This window comes from Aulonocara stuartgranti (assembly GCF_965226115.1).
Source record: "Aulonocara stuartgranti genome assembly, chromosome: 4".
NCBI lineage: Eukaryota > Metazoa > Chordata > Actinopteri > Cichliformes > Cichlidae > Aulonocara > Aulonocara stuartgranti.
Genome location: NC_138942.1, coordinates 25,448,844 through 25,462,432, shown reverse-complemented (window position 1 = coordinate 25,462,432; position 13,589 = coordinate 25,448,844). Strand labels below are relative to the sequence as shown.

The window sequence follows — 13,589 nt, the reverse complement described above, 5'->3', positions numbered from 1 at the left end:
AGGCCGGGCCGGGCGAGGTTGCAGAGGCTGGCCCAGGCGTTGACGAGGCGGTCGCAGATGGCGGCTGGACAGGCTCCTCGGGCCCTCCAGCTGATGCGGCGTGAGGCTGAACGGGCCCCTCGGACCCTCCAGCGGAGACAGGAGGCTGAACGGGCCCCTCGGACCCTCCAGCGGAGACAGGAGGCTGAACGGGCCCCTCGGACCCTCCAGCGGAGACAGGAGGCTGAACGGGCCCCTCGGACCCTCCAGCGGAGACAGGAGGCTGAACGGGCCCCTCGGACCCTCCAGCGGAGACGAGGAGGTGCTGGCCGGGCTCACTGGAACCCCCAGCGGACGAGGTAGATGGCGGCGTGGGAGCCACGGAGTCCTGGATGAGCTCATCCGAGCTTCCAGCAGGAGCTGATGTAGAGCCAGAGAGGTTTGGGACCCCTGGCTGAATGTTAAGCCGAACAGAAGACCGTATTGCTATCGGGGACTGAGCTGCCGGACACACGGGGACCTGAGCTGCTGGACACACGGGGACCTGAGCTGCTGGACACACGGGGACCTGAGCTGCTGGACACACGGGGACCTGAGCTGCTGGACACACGGGGACCTGAGCTGCTAACGGTGGGGAAGTAAATGACTGCACAGGGGACTGAACTGATGTCTGTAGTAACGGTGGTGGTGAGAGTGGAGTAGGTGGTGGAGTTAATGACTTCACAGGGGAATGAACTAGAGGTAGTGATGGTTGTGGTGCTGGTGGTTGAGTGGGAGACTGCACCGGAGACTGCACTGGAGACTGCACTGGAGACTGCACTGGAGACTGCACTGGAGACTGCACTGAGGGTGGCTGCGAGGGAGCTAACTGAGCTATGAAGGGCTGCGAGAGAGCTAACTGAGCTGTCGATAAGGCCGATGATTCCTCTACCAACTGAGCTATTGACTGGGCTAAGGATTGAAATAAGGTTTGTAGTAAGTCAGGCTGTGGATGTGACTGTGCTATGGGAAGCGAGGCTGAATGTGGTGGAGGTGGCGACTGAGCTTCGGGCCGGGCGGCTAACAGAGCTTCGGGCCGGGCGGCTAACAGAGCTTCGGGCCGGGCGGCTAACAGAGCTTCGGGCCGGGCGGCTAACAGAGCTTCGGGCCGGGCGGCTAACAGAGCTTGAGGCCGGGCGGCTAACAGAGCTTGAGGCCGGGCGGCTAACTGAGCTTGAGGCCGGGCGGCTAACTGAGCTTGAGGCGAAAATGGTGGTGGAGTTGGTGTCTGGGCTACAGGCGGCTTCTGAGCAGGAAACACAGGACACTGAGCTACAGGTGGCTGCTGAGCAGGTGACACTGGAGACTGAGATACAGACGGCTGCTGAGCAGGTGACACTGGAGACTGAGCTACAGACGGCTGCTGAGCAGGTGACACTGGAGACTGAGCTACAGACGGCTGCTGAGCAGGTGACACTGGAGACTGAGCTACAGACGGCTGCTGAGCAGGGGACTGAGCTGAAAGCGGACGGGCAGCTGACTGAATAAACATAGCTCCAGAATAAACAGATCCAGACGGAACAGTCTTAACTCCTGGATCTGAAAAAACATCAGGCGCACAGTCTTCTGAACCAATGGGAAAATAGTCATTCTTAAAACGAAAACTCTTATTTTCCCGAACCGGAGAAACACGAGCTGTAGTGTTCATGTAGCTGGCGTTCGCAGCTTTGGGGGAAACAGTCTGTCTATCCCTTGACAAAAAAGGCGAATGAAGGGAGACTCTGTCACTCACCCTAGGCGGTTGTTTGAGCTGAATCCCAGGCTCCTGCTGGAGCTGTGAGTGCTGGCTGCGTGTTCGCTGCCTCCCTGTTGAAGAGGGAGCGGCGCTGGCGGAATGTGACGAGGGAGGACTCTGCTGTGGCTGCTCCTGCTGTGATGTGGAAATGCTGGGTGAGTCAGGCGGCACGATAATAATCCCTAACATCTTGTAAAAGGCTTGTGCAGGCGTGAGCTGATTGCTTGCAGGCTCGTAGTAATCCTCCCGGGACCGGCTGGAGCGTTTTCTGCGAGACCTGGGCGTCCGCGGAGAGGAAGCAGGAGAGTGAACCGAAGGGTAAGCAGCTAGTGAGGAGCGGCAGCACGGAGGCCCTCCAAGCACTAGCCGAGTCCCGTCAAAACGGGAGCTGCGCTTCCACGGTGAGTCCGCTGGATCCATTACTGGTGACGTCGTACTGTCATGGAACGCTGTGCGGCAGGCAGGAGTAGGACCCAAAATGCAGGACTCACAGGCACGAGGGAATAAACTCAAAAGGCAGCTTTATTGCGTAACAGAAGATGATAGGCGATACAAAACTAGACTGGGGAAAAACTAACATAAGGCTCACCAGGAAACACGGGGGAATCACACACAGCATGAGGGACGACGTCACGCTGAACAGAGGGAGACGCAGACAGAAATACACAGAGGGTTAACGAGGGGAGTGGGAACACACGGGGAACACAGGTGACACTGATAACCATAACGAGACAGGGCGGGGTGAACTGAACACTGACGGGAGAGGTGAAACAAGGAGCACAGAGGTTCAGACAGGAGGAGAGAGAGCACGAGTAGAACACCAACGTAACAGGCAGGGGAGACACGGAATAAACACGAAAGGGGACGAGGGCTCATAAATACATAGAGGGCACACAGGGAGACATGAAGGGCAAGGGATCAAAACTAGAAGCCATGGAATAAATCACACAAGTACAATAATACGAAAATCACAAAGAACTAAAAACGCTGGGTCAGGAGACCCAGGACCGTGACAGTGTCCCTCGGGGTGTCCTGTGGGAGGTGTTGCGGGAATATGGGGTGTCTGGCCCATTGCTACGGGCCATTCGATCCCTATACAACCGTTGCAAGAGCTTGGTTCGCATTGCCGGCAATAAGTCGGACTCGTTCCCGGTGGGTGATGGGCTCTACCAGGGCTGCCCTTTGTCTCCGGTTCTGTTCATAATTTTTATGGACAGGATTTCTAGGCGCAGCCAAGTGGCGGAGGGCTTTCGCTTTGGTGGCCTCAGAATCTCATCTCTGATTTTTGCAGATGATGTGGTTCTGTTGGCTTCATCGGGTGAAGGCCTGCAGCTCGCACTGGAACGGTTCGCAGCCGAGTGTGAAGCAGCGGGAATGAGGATCAGCACCTCCAAATCTGAGGCCATGGTTCTCAGCCGGAAAAGGGTGGAGTGCCCACTCCGGGTCGGGGATGAGTTCCTGCCCCAAGTGGAGGAGTTCAAGTATCTCGGGGTCTTGTTCGCAAGTGATGGGAGAAGGGAGCCGGAGATCGACAGACGGATTGGGGTGCAGTAATGCGGACGTTGCACCGGTCCGTCGTGGTGAAGAGGGAGCTGAGTGTAAAAGCGAAGCTCTCAATTTACCGGTCGATCTACGTCCCTACCCTCACCTATGGCCACGAGCTGTGGGTAGTGACCGAAAGAACGAGATCGCGGATACAAGCGGCAGAAATGAGCTTCCTCCGAAGGGTGGCTGGCCTCTCCCTTAGAGATAGGGTGAGAGGTTCGGCCATCCGGGAGGGGCTCAGAGTAGAGCAGCTGCTGCTCCACATCGAAAGGAGCCAGCTGAGGTGGTTCGGGCATCTGACAAGGATGCCCCCTGGGCGCCTCCTGGGTGAGGTGTTCCAGGCATGTCCCACCGGGAGGAGGCCCCGGGGCAGACCCAGGACACGCTGGAGAGATTACATCTCTCGGCTGGCCTGGGAACGCCTTGGTATTCCCCCGGACAAGCTGGAGGAGGTGGCTGGGGAGAGGGAGGTCTGGGCCTCTTTGCTTAGGCTGCTGCCCCCGCGACCCGACCCCGGACAAAGCGGATGACGATGGATGGATGGATGGAAGTTCATAAGCATTTTCCTTTCTATTTTTCCTTTCTATTCTACCCCCAGGTCAAAAATATGTCTGGGGAAATTTCCCTAATATAATATTATTTATAAATACACCCGTCCACTGCCAGACTGCAACCGCACCTTATGTACATTCTGTAGTATTCATTCCACCTCATTTAATTTCTGTATTTTATGTATATAAGTTTAGATTAGTTATTTATATTTATATGTGTGTGTGTGTGTGTGTGTGTGTGTGTGTGTGTGTGTGTGTGTGTGTGTGATATTTACATTGCTGTGCTTGAGAGCCACCATCTACCGGAACCAAATTCCTTGTATGTGTCTGCACGTATACTTGGCCAATAAAGACGATTCTGATTCTGATTCTAGCGATTAATTGCATAAGTGCATGGAGGCAGGACCTCACAGCTGAAGCATACTCCATAATGTGTTGTACATTATTATATGTATATATTATATGTAACGTGGTATTTTTCAATTATTGTATTTACCAATATCAAGAAGTCACAAGCAAAGAAAGACCACACCATGGTGCATAACAAGGAGAGTTTACTGGTCAAAACTATTTATTAAACAAATGAAACACATTTTTTAACCACCAAAAAATACACGTTCAAAGCAACACAACGGTGGCCCAATATCAGACAGAATTCCACTCTGTAGAGTGGGCAATCTTAATGAAGCAGTTGGTTTTATTTTGTGGATTCAAGCTGCTCTTCATATTTTAGGCCACCAGATGTCACCAGAGAGGACTGTGTTGAAAAGCTTCGAGTAATGAACCATTTTTCAACACAAGCTTCAGTGCTTCAGAAAGCTTCATTTGACCATCATTAAGAACTACGGATGAACTAAACTGGGAGAAACTAAACCAAAGAGTAGCAAACCTGAACATGAAGGGAGGACAGCAGGGAGAGCACGCAGGGGATTCACAGAGTAATGCAGAGTATGCAGGGTAACACAGAGGATGAACACAGAGGACATGACGAGGAACTGAGGGAAACACACACTATAAATACACAGAGGGACACTGGGAAATCACACACAGGTGGGAGACACAGCTGGACCTGATTAAACTGACGAGACAGGGGAACACTAACACCAGGGACCAACAGAGGGAGCACAAACCCAGAAACTCAGTATCTAAAATCCCAAAACACAAATCATCCCAAGACAGCCCACAAATAATAATGAAAATAATAACAATAAATACACCAAACACAAAATCACTGAGTCATGGACTCAGGATCATGACAGATGCCTTGGGTGAGAATCTACAATATAAATAGTCATGAAAATAAAATGAGAAGGTGTGTCCAAACTTTTAACTGGTAGTGTAAGTAAAAATTTTAATAACAATGTACCATATTTTGTTTATAGGTTGGTATAACTTGCACTGCCAGACTGTACTCACACAGTTTATGTTTGGCAGAGTGGTCTTATAAAAAGTGGCCAGCTACTGTAACTGCTGATACACTGTTTTACTGGATATCTTCAGGACATTTGAAGAGATAAAAACTGTTGCAGCCAGTTTCCCAAGGTAAGGATTTCTGCAGAAGTTGGAGAGGAGGACTTGTCGCTTTGGAAGGGTAAGATCGGTGTGGACTAAATAATAATAATAATAATGGATTGGATTTATATAGCGCTTTACAATGCCACTATTCATTCACTCTCGCATTCACACACTGGTGGAGGCAGCTACAGTTGTAGCCACAGCTGCCCTGGGGTAGACTGACAGAAGCGAGGCTGCCATATCACGCCATCGGCCCCTCTGGCCAACACCAGTAGGCGGTAGGTGAAGTGTCTTGCCCAAGGACACAACGACCAGGACAGAGAGTACGGGGATCGAACCGGTGACCTTCCGGTTACAAATGCGCTTCCCAACCCCCTGACCCACGGTCGCCACCTGACGTGGTAATCCAAGTGTACCTGTTTTATTTAACTGATACAATGACAGTTGTAAAGCATTTTGTATGCTTGTACTTTGTGCTGATGCTAATTGAAAACTGTACAGATTTTAGCAATCAAAGTGGTGTGTCGTTTTATACTTCATTGTTGCCATATCTGTGTATTTAAAACACTGTGAGTCGAATTGGTGAGTCGAATTGTCATCTTGGTTAATCTTTTATTGTTACCTTTTTTCATGTGTTTATATTTAACAAAATGGATATTAAAAACTATGAAAGTTGGATGTAACTTCCTTTATTTTTGGATCTACAGTGCGTGTTCGATTGTTCTTTGCCAGATTTGTGATGACAAGATTGTAAGTCTGTGTGACGATATAAAATGTTCATGTTTGAGGCAGGAAGGATTTAAATCAACAAGTAGAAATTTGTTTTTGTCACGGCTGAAAGGCAGAAGTAGGAAAACGGACTCAAATGCAGACTGAGACGGAGGCACTGAGAAACGTGATAACAATACTTTATTTACAAACTTGAAAAGTCAATGATGTACTGTGAGCACACACATACACACGCGCATATATATATATATATATATATATATATATATATATATATATATATATATATATATATATATATATATATATATATATATATGGTGGTGGCTAACCAACCGGACATAGTGGTGGTAGACAAACAGAAGAAGACGGCCGTAGTGATCGATGTAGCGGTTCCGAATGACAGCAATATCAGGAAGAAGGAACACGAGAAGCTGGAGAAATACCAAGGGCTCAGAGAAGAGCTCGAGAGGATGTGGAGGGTGAAGGTAACGGTGGTCCCCGTGGTAATCGGAGCACTAGGTGCGGTGACTCCCAAGCTAGGCGAGTGGCTCCAGCAGATCCCGGGAACAACATCGGAGATCTCTGTCCAGAAGAGCGCAGTCCTGGGAACAGCTAAGATACTGCGCAGGACCCTCAAGCTCCCAGGCCTCTGGTAGAGGACCCGAGCTTGAAGGATAAACCGCCCGCAGGGGCGTGCTGGGTGTTTTATATTAGGGGTGCAACGATACACAAAATTCACGGTTCGGTTCGGTTCGATACTTTGGTGTCACGGTTCGATATTTTTTCGATACAAAAAAAATGTTCATGCCTTTTTAATTTGTCATTTATTAAAATTATAAATATATATTTTAACTCAAAAGTACAGTTTTTAAATTTAACCCTAACCCTTGTGCGTGTTTTTTATTTTGACAGCGAATGCGCACCTGCGGACCACTTATGTGCAGCCCTGGTTATTTAGCTTGTCATATTGCAGCCACAGAAATTATTTTGTCCATGAAACCATAAAGCTGCACTTTCTTTTTGCCTTATAGTCTGATTTGTCATAACTTCTCCGTTTTGTGGTAAGCTTTTCTTTGGCTGTCACTTCTTCACCCTGACCTGTCTTATTTGGCTCAGCAGAACTAAAATATATATCTGTCTGTGAAGGTTCTCAGTCATCCAGGTCATCGTAGTCAAATATAAATCCTGCTGCTTTTACACACGGACTCACATAAGCTCAGCGATTCTCTGCGCGATCAACCTCTCACATGTTTAAGCTGCGGGACATTTCACTTGTCATGTTTGCATAGTAAGCTAACGATTAATAAGACGATGTCAGAGGAATTGGTGCACAAATTATCATCACTCACAGATCAGTGCTGTCGCTCTCTATACACAGTTCGCACGATTGCAAAGTGAAAGCAAAAAAACAAGCGCAAATTCAAACGCGATTTCAATATGTCACATATTGACAGTGGCTCACCGATGCCAATGACATAATTACCCAGCTACATTTCTGAAAGAATGCAAAAGCATTGACATATATTTTTCCTTCCTACAATAGCCCGACAGGCAGGGTAGCCCGTCTGAAAAAAATCGCTACCCCCAGGACGTCGGGCTAGCGATTTTGCGAGCCCTGTATCTGATTGAGGAATCACTCATCTTTGGAAAAGAGAGTTTATTACAGAGAAATGCCTCTTTCCAAAATAAAAGCTATACTATCCGCTTCTTCTGGGCTATATTCTCAGCAGCATAAGGAGAATCATGTGCTAACAGCTGTCTAAATGACTCGGCTAAAGTTAGTAGCATGCTTGTTGTTTTTGTCTTTGCACTAAGATGATGTAAATGTGCAGTCATATTCGTTGTGTTCCCACTAGTGCTTTCAGGTTAATCTCGTTGAAATGACCTTAACGCCACAACACGGCAAATCTCCGTTAACGAGCTACCGCCGATCGCCCCGTGCATGGGGCTAGACGGCCAACACGTTAACGAGCTAACTGCGCTAACACACTAGTTCCCACCCATGTAATTGAGCATTGCATGGCACATCCAACATACTGTTTTACTTTAGTCCATGACTCGCTTACCTTCAGGGTCATACGTCACATGAAAACCAAAATAATTCCAAACGCCAGATCTGAATGAAAGTGGGGAACGTCCATGTTGCAAGGAGAGCTTAACTTCTGTCTTGCTAGCTTGCCCTGCGCTCTTCCTTCTGACTATGCTGTCTGTGTTGAGCGCTCAGTGAATCTGCGTTCGACTGCTCCGCCTAGGGTCGACAGTGCAGCCTAGGCGGAGTAGTCGAACGCAGATTCACTGAGCGCTCAACACAGACAGCATCGTCAGAAGGAAAGTTGATAAAATAAATTACAAATGTTGTATTGTTCGATACATATGCGTACCGAACCGAAAGCACTGTATCGAACGGTTCAATATCGATACGAATATCGTTGCACCCCTAATATATATATATATATATATATATATATATATATATATGTATGTGTGTGTGTGTATATGTGTGTGTATATGTGTGTATATGTAGTTGGAGAGGGAAGATAGTCAGAACTGAGGGGATCGAACTACCAGAAGGCAACACTGCAGACATCGAGGACAGTTAGAAGTACCTGGGGATCCTACAGGCAAATGGAAACCATGAAGAGGCTGCTAAGAAAGCAACCACCAAGTACCTTCATTTTGTCACTCCTGGCTCTCCATACGTACATACATAAATACATACAGGACAGCCTCTTTCCTTGTTTTCTACAGTCATTGACTGCAGCGCAGAACAGTGGGTGGACACGCATAGTCATACTCACAGTGAGATGTGACGACATGTGTCGAGATGTGTCGCTCTTCCAAACATTTTTTTCTCGGTAGCAGAATTGTCGTGCTCTCTCTATACTGATAGAGAACAAACATGCTGGCAACAAGATGAAACTTTTTATGCTCTCTGGTTTGAGAGTCACAGTTTAATGACTAAATTAGCGCCTATCTGACCCGAGCGGATTGACGGATGCAGAAAGTAAAATTCAGACTGGATATAAACATCTTGATCCTCACTTACACATGCGCTCTTTGACAGCAAAGGGACAGCAAAGGGGCAAAGGGGCAACAATTACTGGTATATAAAACTCACCTCAGTCATTACTGTACAGTTGCGTCAAAAATATGAAAACTCCGGAGTTATTTCTGCCTTTTCCTTGTAACTGCCTCTACGAAAGGACATGAAAATGGTAAGAGACTAATCCTCAGTAGCCTAACTGCATTCAAATTTACTGATCGGAGAAATTTAAAATAAAAATCATAAATTGCACTTTCAGCTAAATGTATATACAGTGCTGTAAATCTAAATGTTACGAATGTGAAATTTAAACTTTATAAATCCAGAATATAAAAGATAATAATAATATGGGGGATCTGGATTACTCAGATTATTAGATACGACTGTTAAAGTGAGACTTCTTTCAGCTATTACCGACCTACATTGCCAGAAAGAGGAAGTTTATGATCTTCCACCGTAGTTCTTTTTTGCACCTACGGGTGGTGGTATTTCTGTGGACCAAAACGAAGTAAAGTCTGTACTACTTAAATTCACTCACAGTTTAACATTTCTTTTCAACCACAACGAAAACTGTAAGTCAGAAGAAGCAGCATATGTAAGAACAAACTATAACAGCTACTCAGCCACAACTTTAAATATGTTTGATTATATGGTTTCCCAAATTTCTTAGATCTCTTTAGTGTTTTAGGGAGAAAAGAGAGGACAGTGGCTCTTATTAGTGGTTCTTATTAATGATTCTTCTTCTTCTTATTAGTATTATCATTATTAGTTGTTGTAGTATTGGTAGTAGTTATAACAGAAGTATATACAACTGGAGAATTTAACAGTGAATTAAAGAGTTTACTGTATCAGTCCTGTGTATTTCCACTATAGAAAAATCCTTTCTGTTAGAGGAAGGATTAAATGCATCCCTTGGCCAGCGGAAACAAACAAACAAACAAACAAACAAACAAACAAACAAACAAACAAACAAACAAACAAACAAACAAACAAACAAACAAAGCAACCAACCCGCTGCACTCAAGTCTGCTGTGTCCTGAGTGAGGGAGAACCACAGACACAAATGTCATATTACATATTTATACCACTGAGGCATGCTGGGTAACCAGTTGACTTATAAAAAAGAAAGAAGTGAAATTACATCAAACTGAAAAACACAAAAAGCATCTTTTTAAGGACCGAAGCAGCTGTAATGCTCTACATTTGCCCCAGATGTGTTGACCTTTTTTTTGAACATTATGAACATTATTCTGTCTCTGGATTTATTTGATTCGACGATTTTGTCAAAGTAACATTGCTGCACTCACTATTATTACTACTCAGTTACATGTTTCTTATATTTTATTATGTTACAGATTAAGTCATTTGTTCATACTTTGTTCTTTCTTTTCAGTCTTCATGTAGGTCAGGTGTGGGGAAAGGCTCGCCTAGCATTTCCTCATTTTAAAGTGCTGATGATGTCACACATGATATTAGCAGGTTGAACCAAGAGGAGGGGTTTCTTTTACTATAGAAATGCTTCCTTTTGTTTGTTTCCAGGTCCGAAGGGATTTGTTGAATCTTGTTTTTTTCCTTAATACAGCCATTTAGTTGGGTAAATGTGCTAATCAGAAGTGTGAGGAGGTTTTTGTCATTTTTAATCAACTATGTAGAGTTTTAGATCACTCAGCCCAAATGAGTGGCGCTGGCCGGACTAATTGAAGGGAAATTGCCGGCCCTATATATAGCCAGTCTCTGCAGATTCAGAAGAGAGAGGAGAGGTAATCTATGTTACCAAACCCATGTACTTTTGAGTTTTGTTTACTGAGTTACTTTGGGGGGAAGTTTTATTAAGTTTCATGTAGGATGGGGTCCGCTGTAAATAAATTGCTCACCTCTGGAAACCCAAAATGTCAGCTGAGTCTGCTCCCCTACCACCTTCCTTGATGTTCGAGTTTGACTACCTCACACTGCTCTTCGAGAGTAGATTTTAAGTTTTTATTCGATTTTGTGAAAATGTTTAAATTATTTTATTTTATTTTTTGGATTTTGTGACAACAAATTGAATCATTATTTTGAACTGTTTTATATTCAAAAACTGTTATTACCTTGGATCTGCGTTTTTACTTTTTAGACATTGGTCCAAGTTGTAGGTCTAATGAGTGACTTGTGTAAACAGAAGTAAAACACGCAATATTAAAAAGTGTAAAATGTGTGATGATTGTGACACACTGACCTGTCAAAACTAAACGAGTCTCGTGGTCATTTCACAAAGTATGACATGAGATCAGTGAATAAATCTTTTTCATATTTATAAACTGTGTTTTTAGAGTAATGGAGGTTACCTACATATGTTTTAGGACTATTAACTTACTTAAACACAAGGATTAAAATATGCTTCATCCTTCAGGGCGGGGAGTTGTCACAGTGGTGGTCCCAGAAGGAAGAGATGCCATCTTACCCTGCTCCCTCAGCACCAAGATGAGCCTTCAACATGAGGTCTTTGACTGGAAGAAAGATGGTCAGAAGGAGGTGTTCCTGTACTCTGCTCGCGACGAATACAATAACGGACGTCCGGGACAAGACGAGCAGTTCAAAGGTCGGGTCTCACATTTCTCAGAAGAGTTGAAGCTTGGTAACGCCTCCATAATCATCAGAAACACCAAGCTGGTCGACAGTGGAGAATACTCCTGTATTATTCCACATCTTCACCCAAAGCAACAACGTTTCAACATTAAAGTCATCGCTGGTGAGTTTTTCAATTTTGAAAACATCCTGAAAACACGACTAATATTGCTGCTTTACGCACTCCAATAATGTAATAACAGAGTTCTGCATTTATGATGTGACCTGTGAAAAGTTTTAGAAACACAAAAATGGAGAACTATTCCTTTAATGCTGAGGTGGTTCTCACTGTTAGATTGTACAAATGTAACTACAAAGCAAACAGCAGGAGATAAGCTGATGATGCAGAGTGAAAACGTGTTGTTGTTGCCTTTTAGAACGTGTTTTTAAGGACCGATCAGGTGACGTCACAGGTGAGTGATGATGTCATTTATATCTGCGACGTGTGCTGCAGCTCTGCAGGCCTGAGCATCATTTGAGAATTGTTGATACTGAACAGCATAAACAGTTCAGTAAATCAGTGTCTGTGATGCTCTGCTGTTAAACACAGATCAGGAGAAATGGTGTTGAACCCTGTTTTTGATCCATGACCCCAGTGTGTGTAAAATGTGAATAAAAATAAAATACCACAACTGAATTAGACTTCATGACAAACATGTTGGTGAAACATCTGGACTGCATGCTTCCCACTTCAGCATCCAGACTCTACAACTACGAAGCCATGTTTTTTTTTAATAGATCCAGTATGCAGTTTAGGATCTTGGGGAAGTATAAGAGGCGTGTGACTGGACAATATGTTACTCTATTGAGGTCCTTTATCACTGTGACACATGAATTTGAAGCTTTATTCAGAGTTCTGTGTGTAAATGAGTGAATGGTGCACAGCCTCTGGGTGCAGAGTTGTAGCACACAGGCAGATGTAAACATCAGTGACATCGTCAGCCTGTTGATTTCTCCACCTCTGTCTTTACGTCTGAGACGCTGTGGATTACAGTCACATGACAACACTTGCCTGTAACAGCAGTGTACTATAGTACTGTTGTTTACAGCCAAGTGATCTCAGTCTTTATTACATTTGTATTATTTTGGTTTATCTGAGTGTGAGTTAGTTTTTTTATATTGAATAATTTATGTAAAATTTCATGAACTGGTTTTGTTTTAGGAGGAGGCCCCAGAGCAGACCCAGGGCACGCTGGAGAGATTATATGTCTCGGCTGACCTGGGAATGCCTTGGTGTTTCCCCCTGATAAGCTAGAGGAGGTGGCTGCGGAGAGGGAGGTCTGGGCTTCTCTGCTTAGGCTGCTGCCCCCGCGACCCGGCCCCGGATAAAGCGGAAGAAGATGGATGGATGGATGGATGGATGAGAGGACGCTTGGTGAGAAGGTCGGTGTGATTATTCATAAATGGAAGAAATATAAAACGACCATCAATCGGCCTTGTGTCCAGAGCATCATGCAAGATCTTGACTCAAGGGGTTAAATTATCATGAGAAAGGTGGAGGAATTTTACAAAATTACACAGGAGGAGCTTGTTAACCAGAAACACCACTGGTAACACACTACGCTGTATTGGATCCAAATCTTACAACACTCGTTTAAGTGCTTTCACAGTCAAGCTGAAAAGGGTAAACACCAACTAGCCCATTGGCTGGGCTGGATGTGCTTTACAGGTCTACTGCTCTACTGGTCTGCCCAGATCTGGTGTATATGACGGTTAAATCTCCCACGAGGCCTTTTTTGAACCTGTGAGGTGAATCTATTAAGTCACTGTGACTTTCACCTACACCATACCTACAGTTTGTTAATATGGTCACAACAAGTGAGAACAAAGAAAACAAAGAAAACAA

At 45.2% G+C, this 13,589-nt stretch overlaps 1 protein-coding gene across 5 annotated transcripts in view; it reads left to right on the top strand.

The window, feature by feature from the left end:
* Nucleotides 1–13,589, top strand: part of arhgdig (Rho GDP dissociation inhibitor (GDI) gamma) — a 91,682-nt gene that overhangs the window by 35,432 nt on the left and 42,661 nt on the right. For 2 of the 5 annotated variants that reach the window (XM_082529782.1, XM_082529781.1), the window contains exon 4: nucleotides 11,529–11,867. In XM_082529782.1, the coding sequence (XP_082385908.1) occupies nucleotides 11,600–11,867 (268 nt within the window). In that variant the 5' untranslated portion in view covers nucleotides 11,529–11,599. Of the gene's footprint in view, nucleotides 1–4,582; nucleotides 4,730–5,470; nucleotides 5,766–10,721; nucleotides 10,900–11,528; nucleotides 11,868–13,589 lie in introns of those variants that run through there. The other 3 variants (XM_082529784.1, XM_082529783.1, XR_014276286.1) reach the window with 3 other exon arrangements.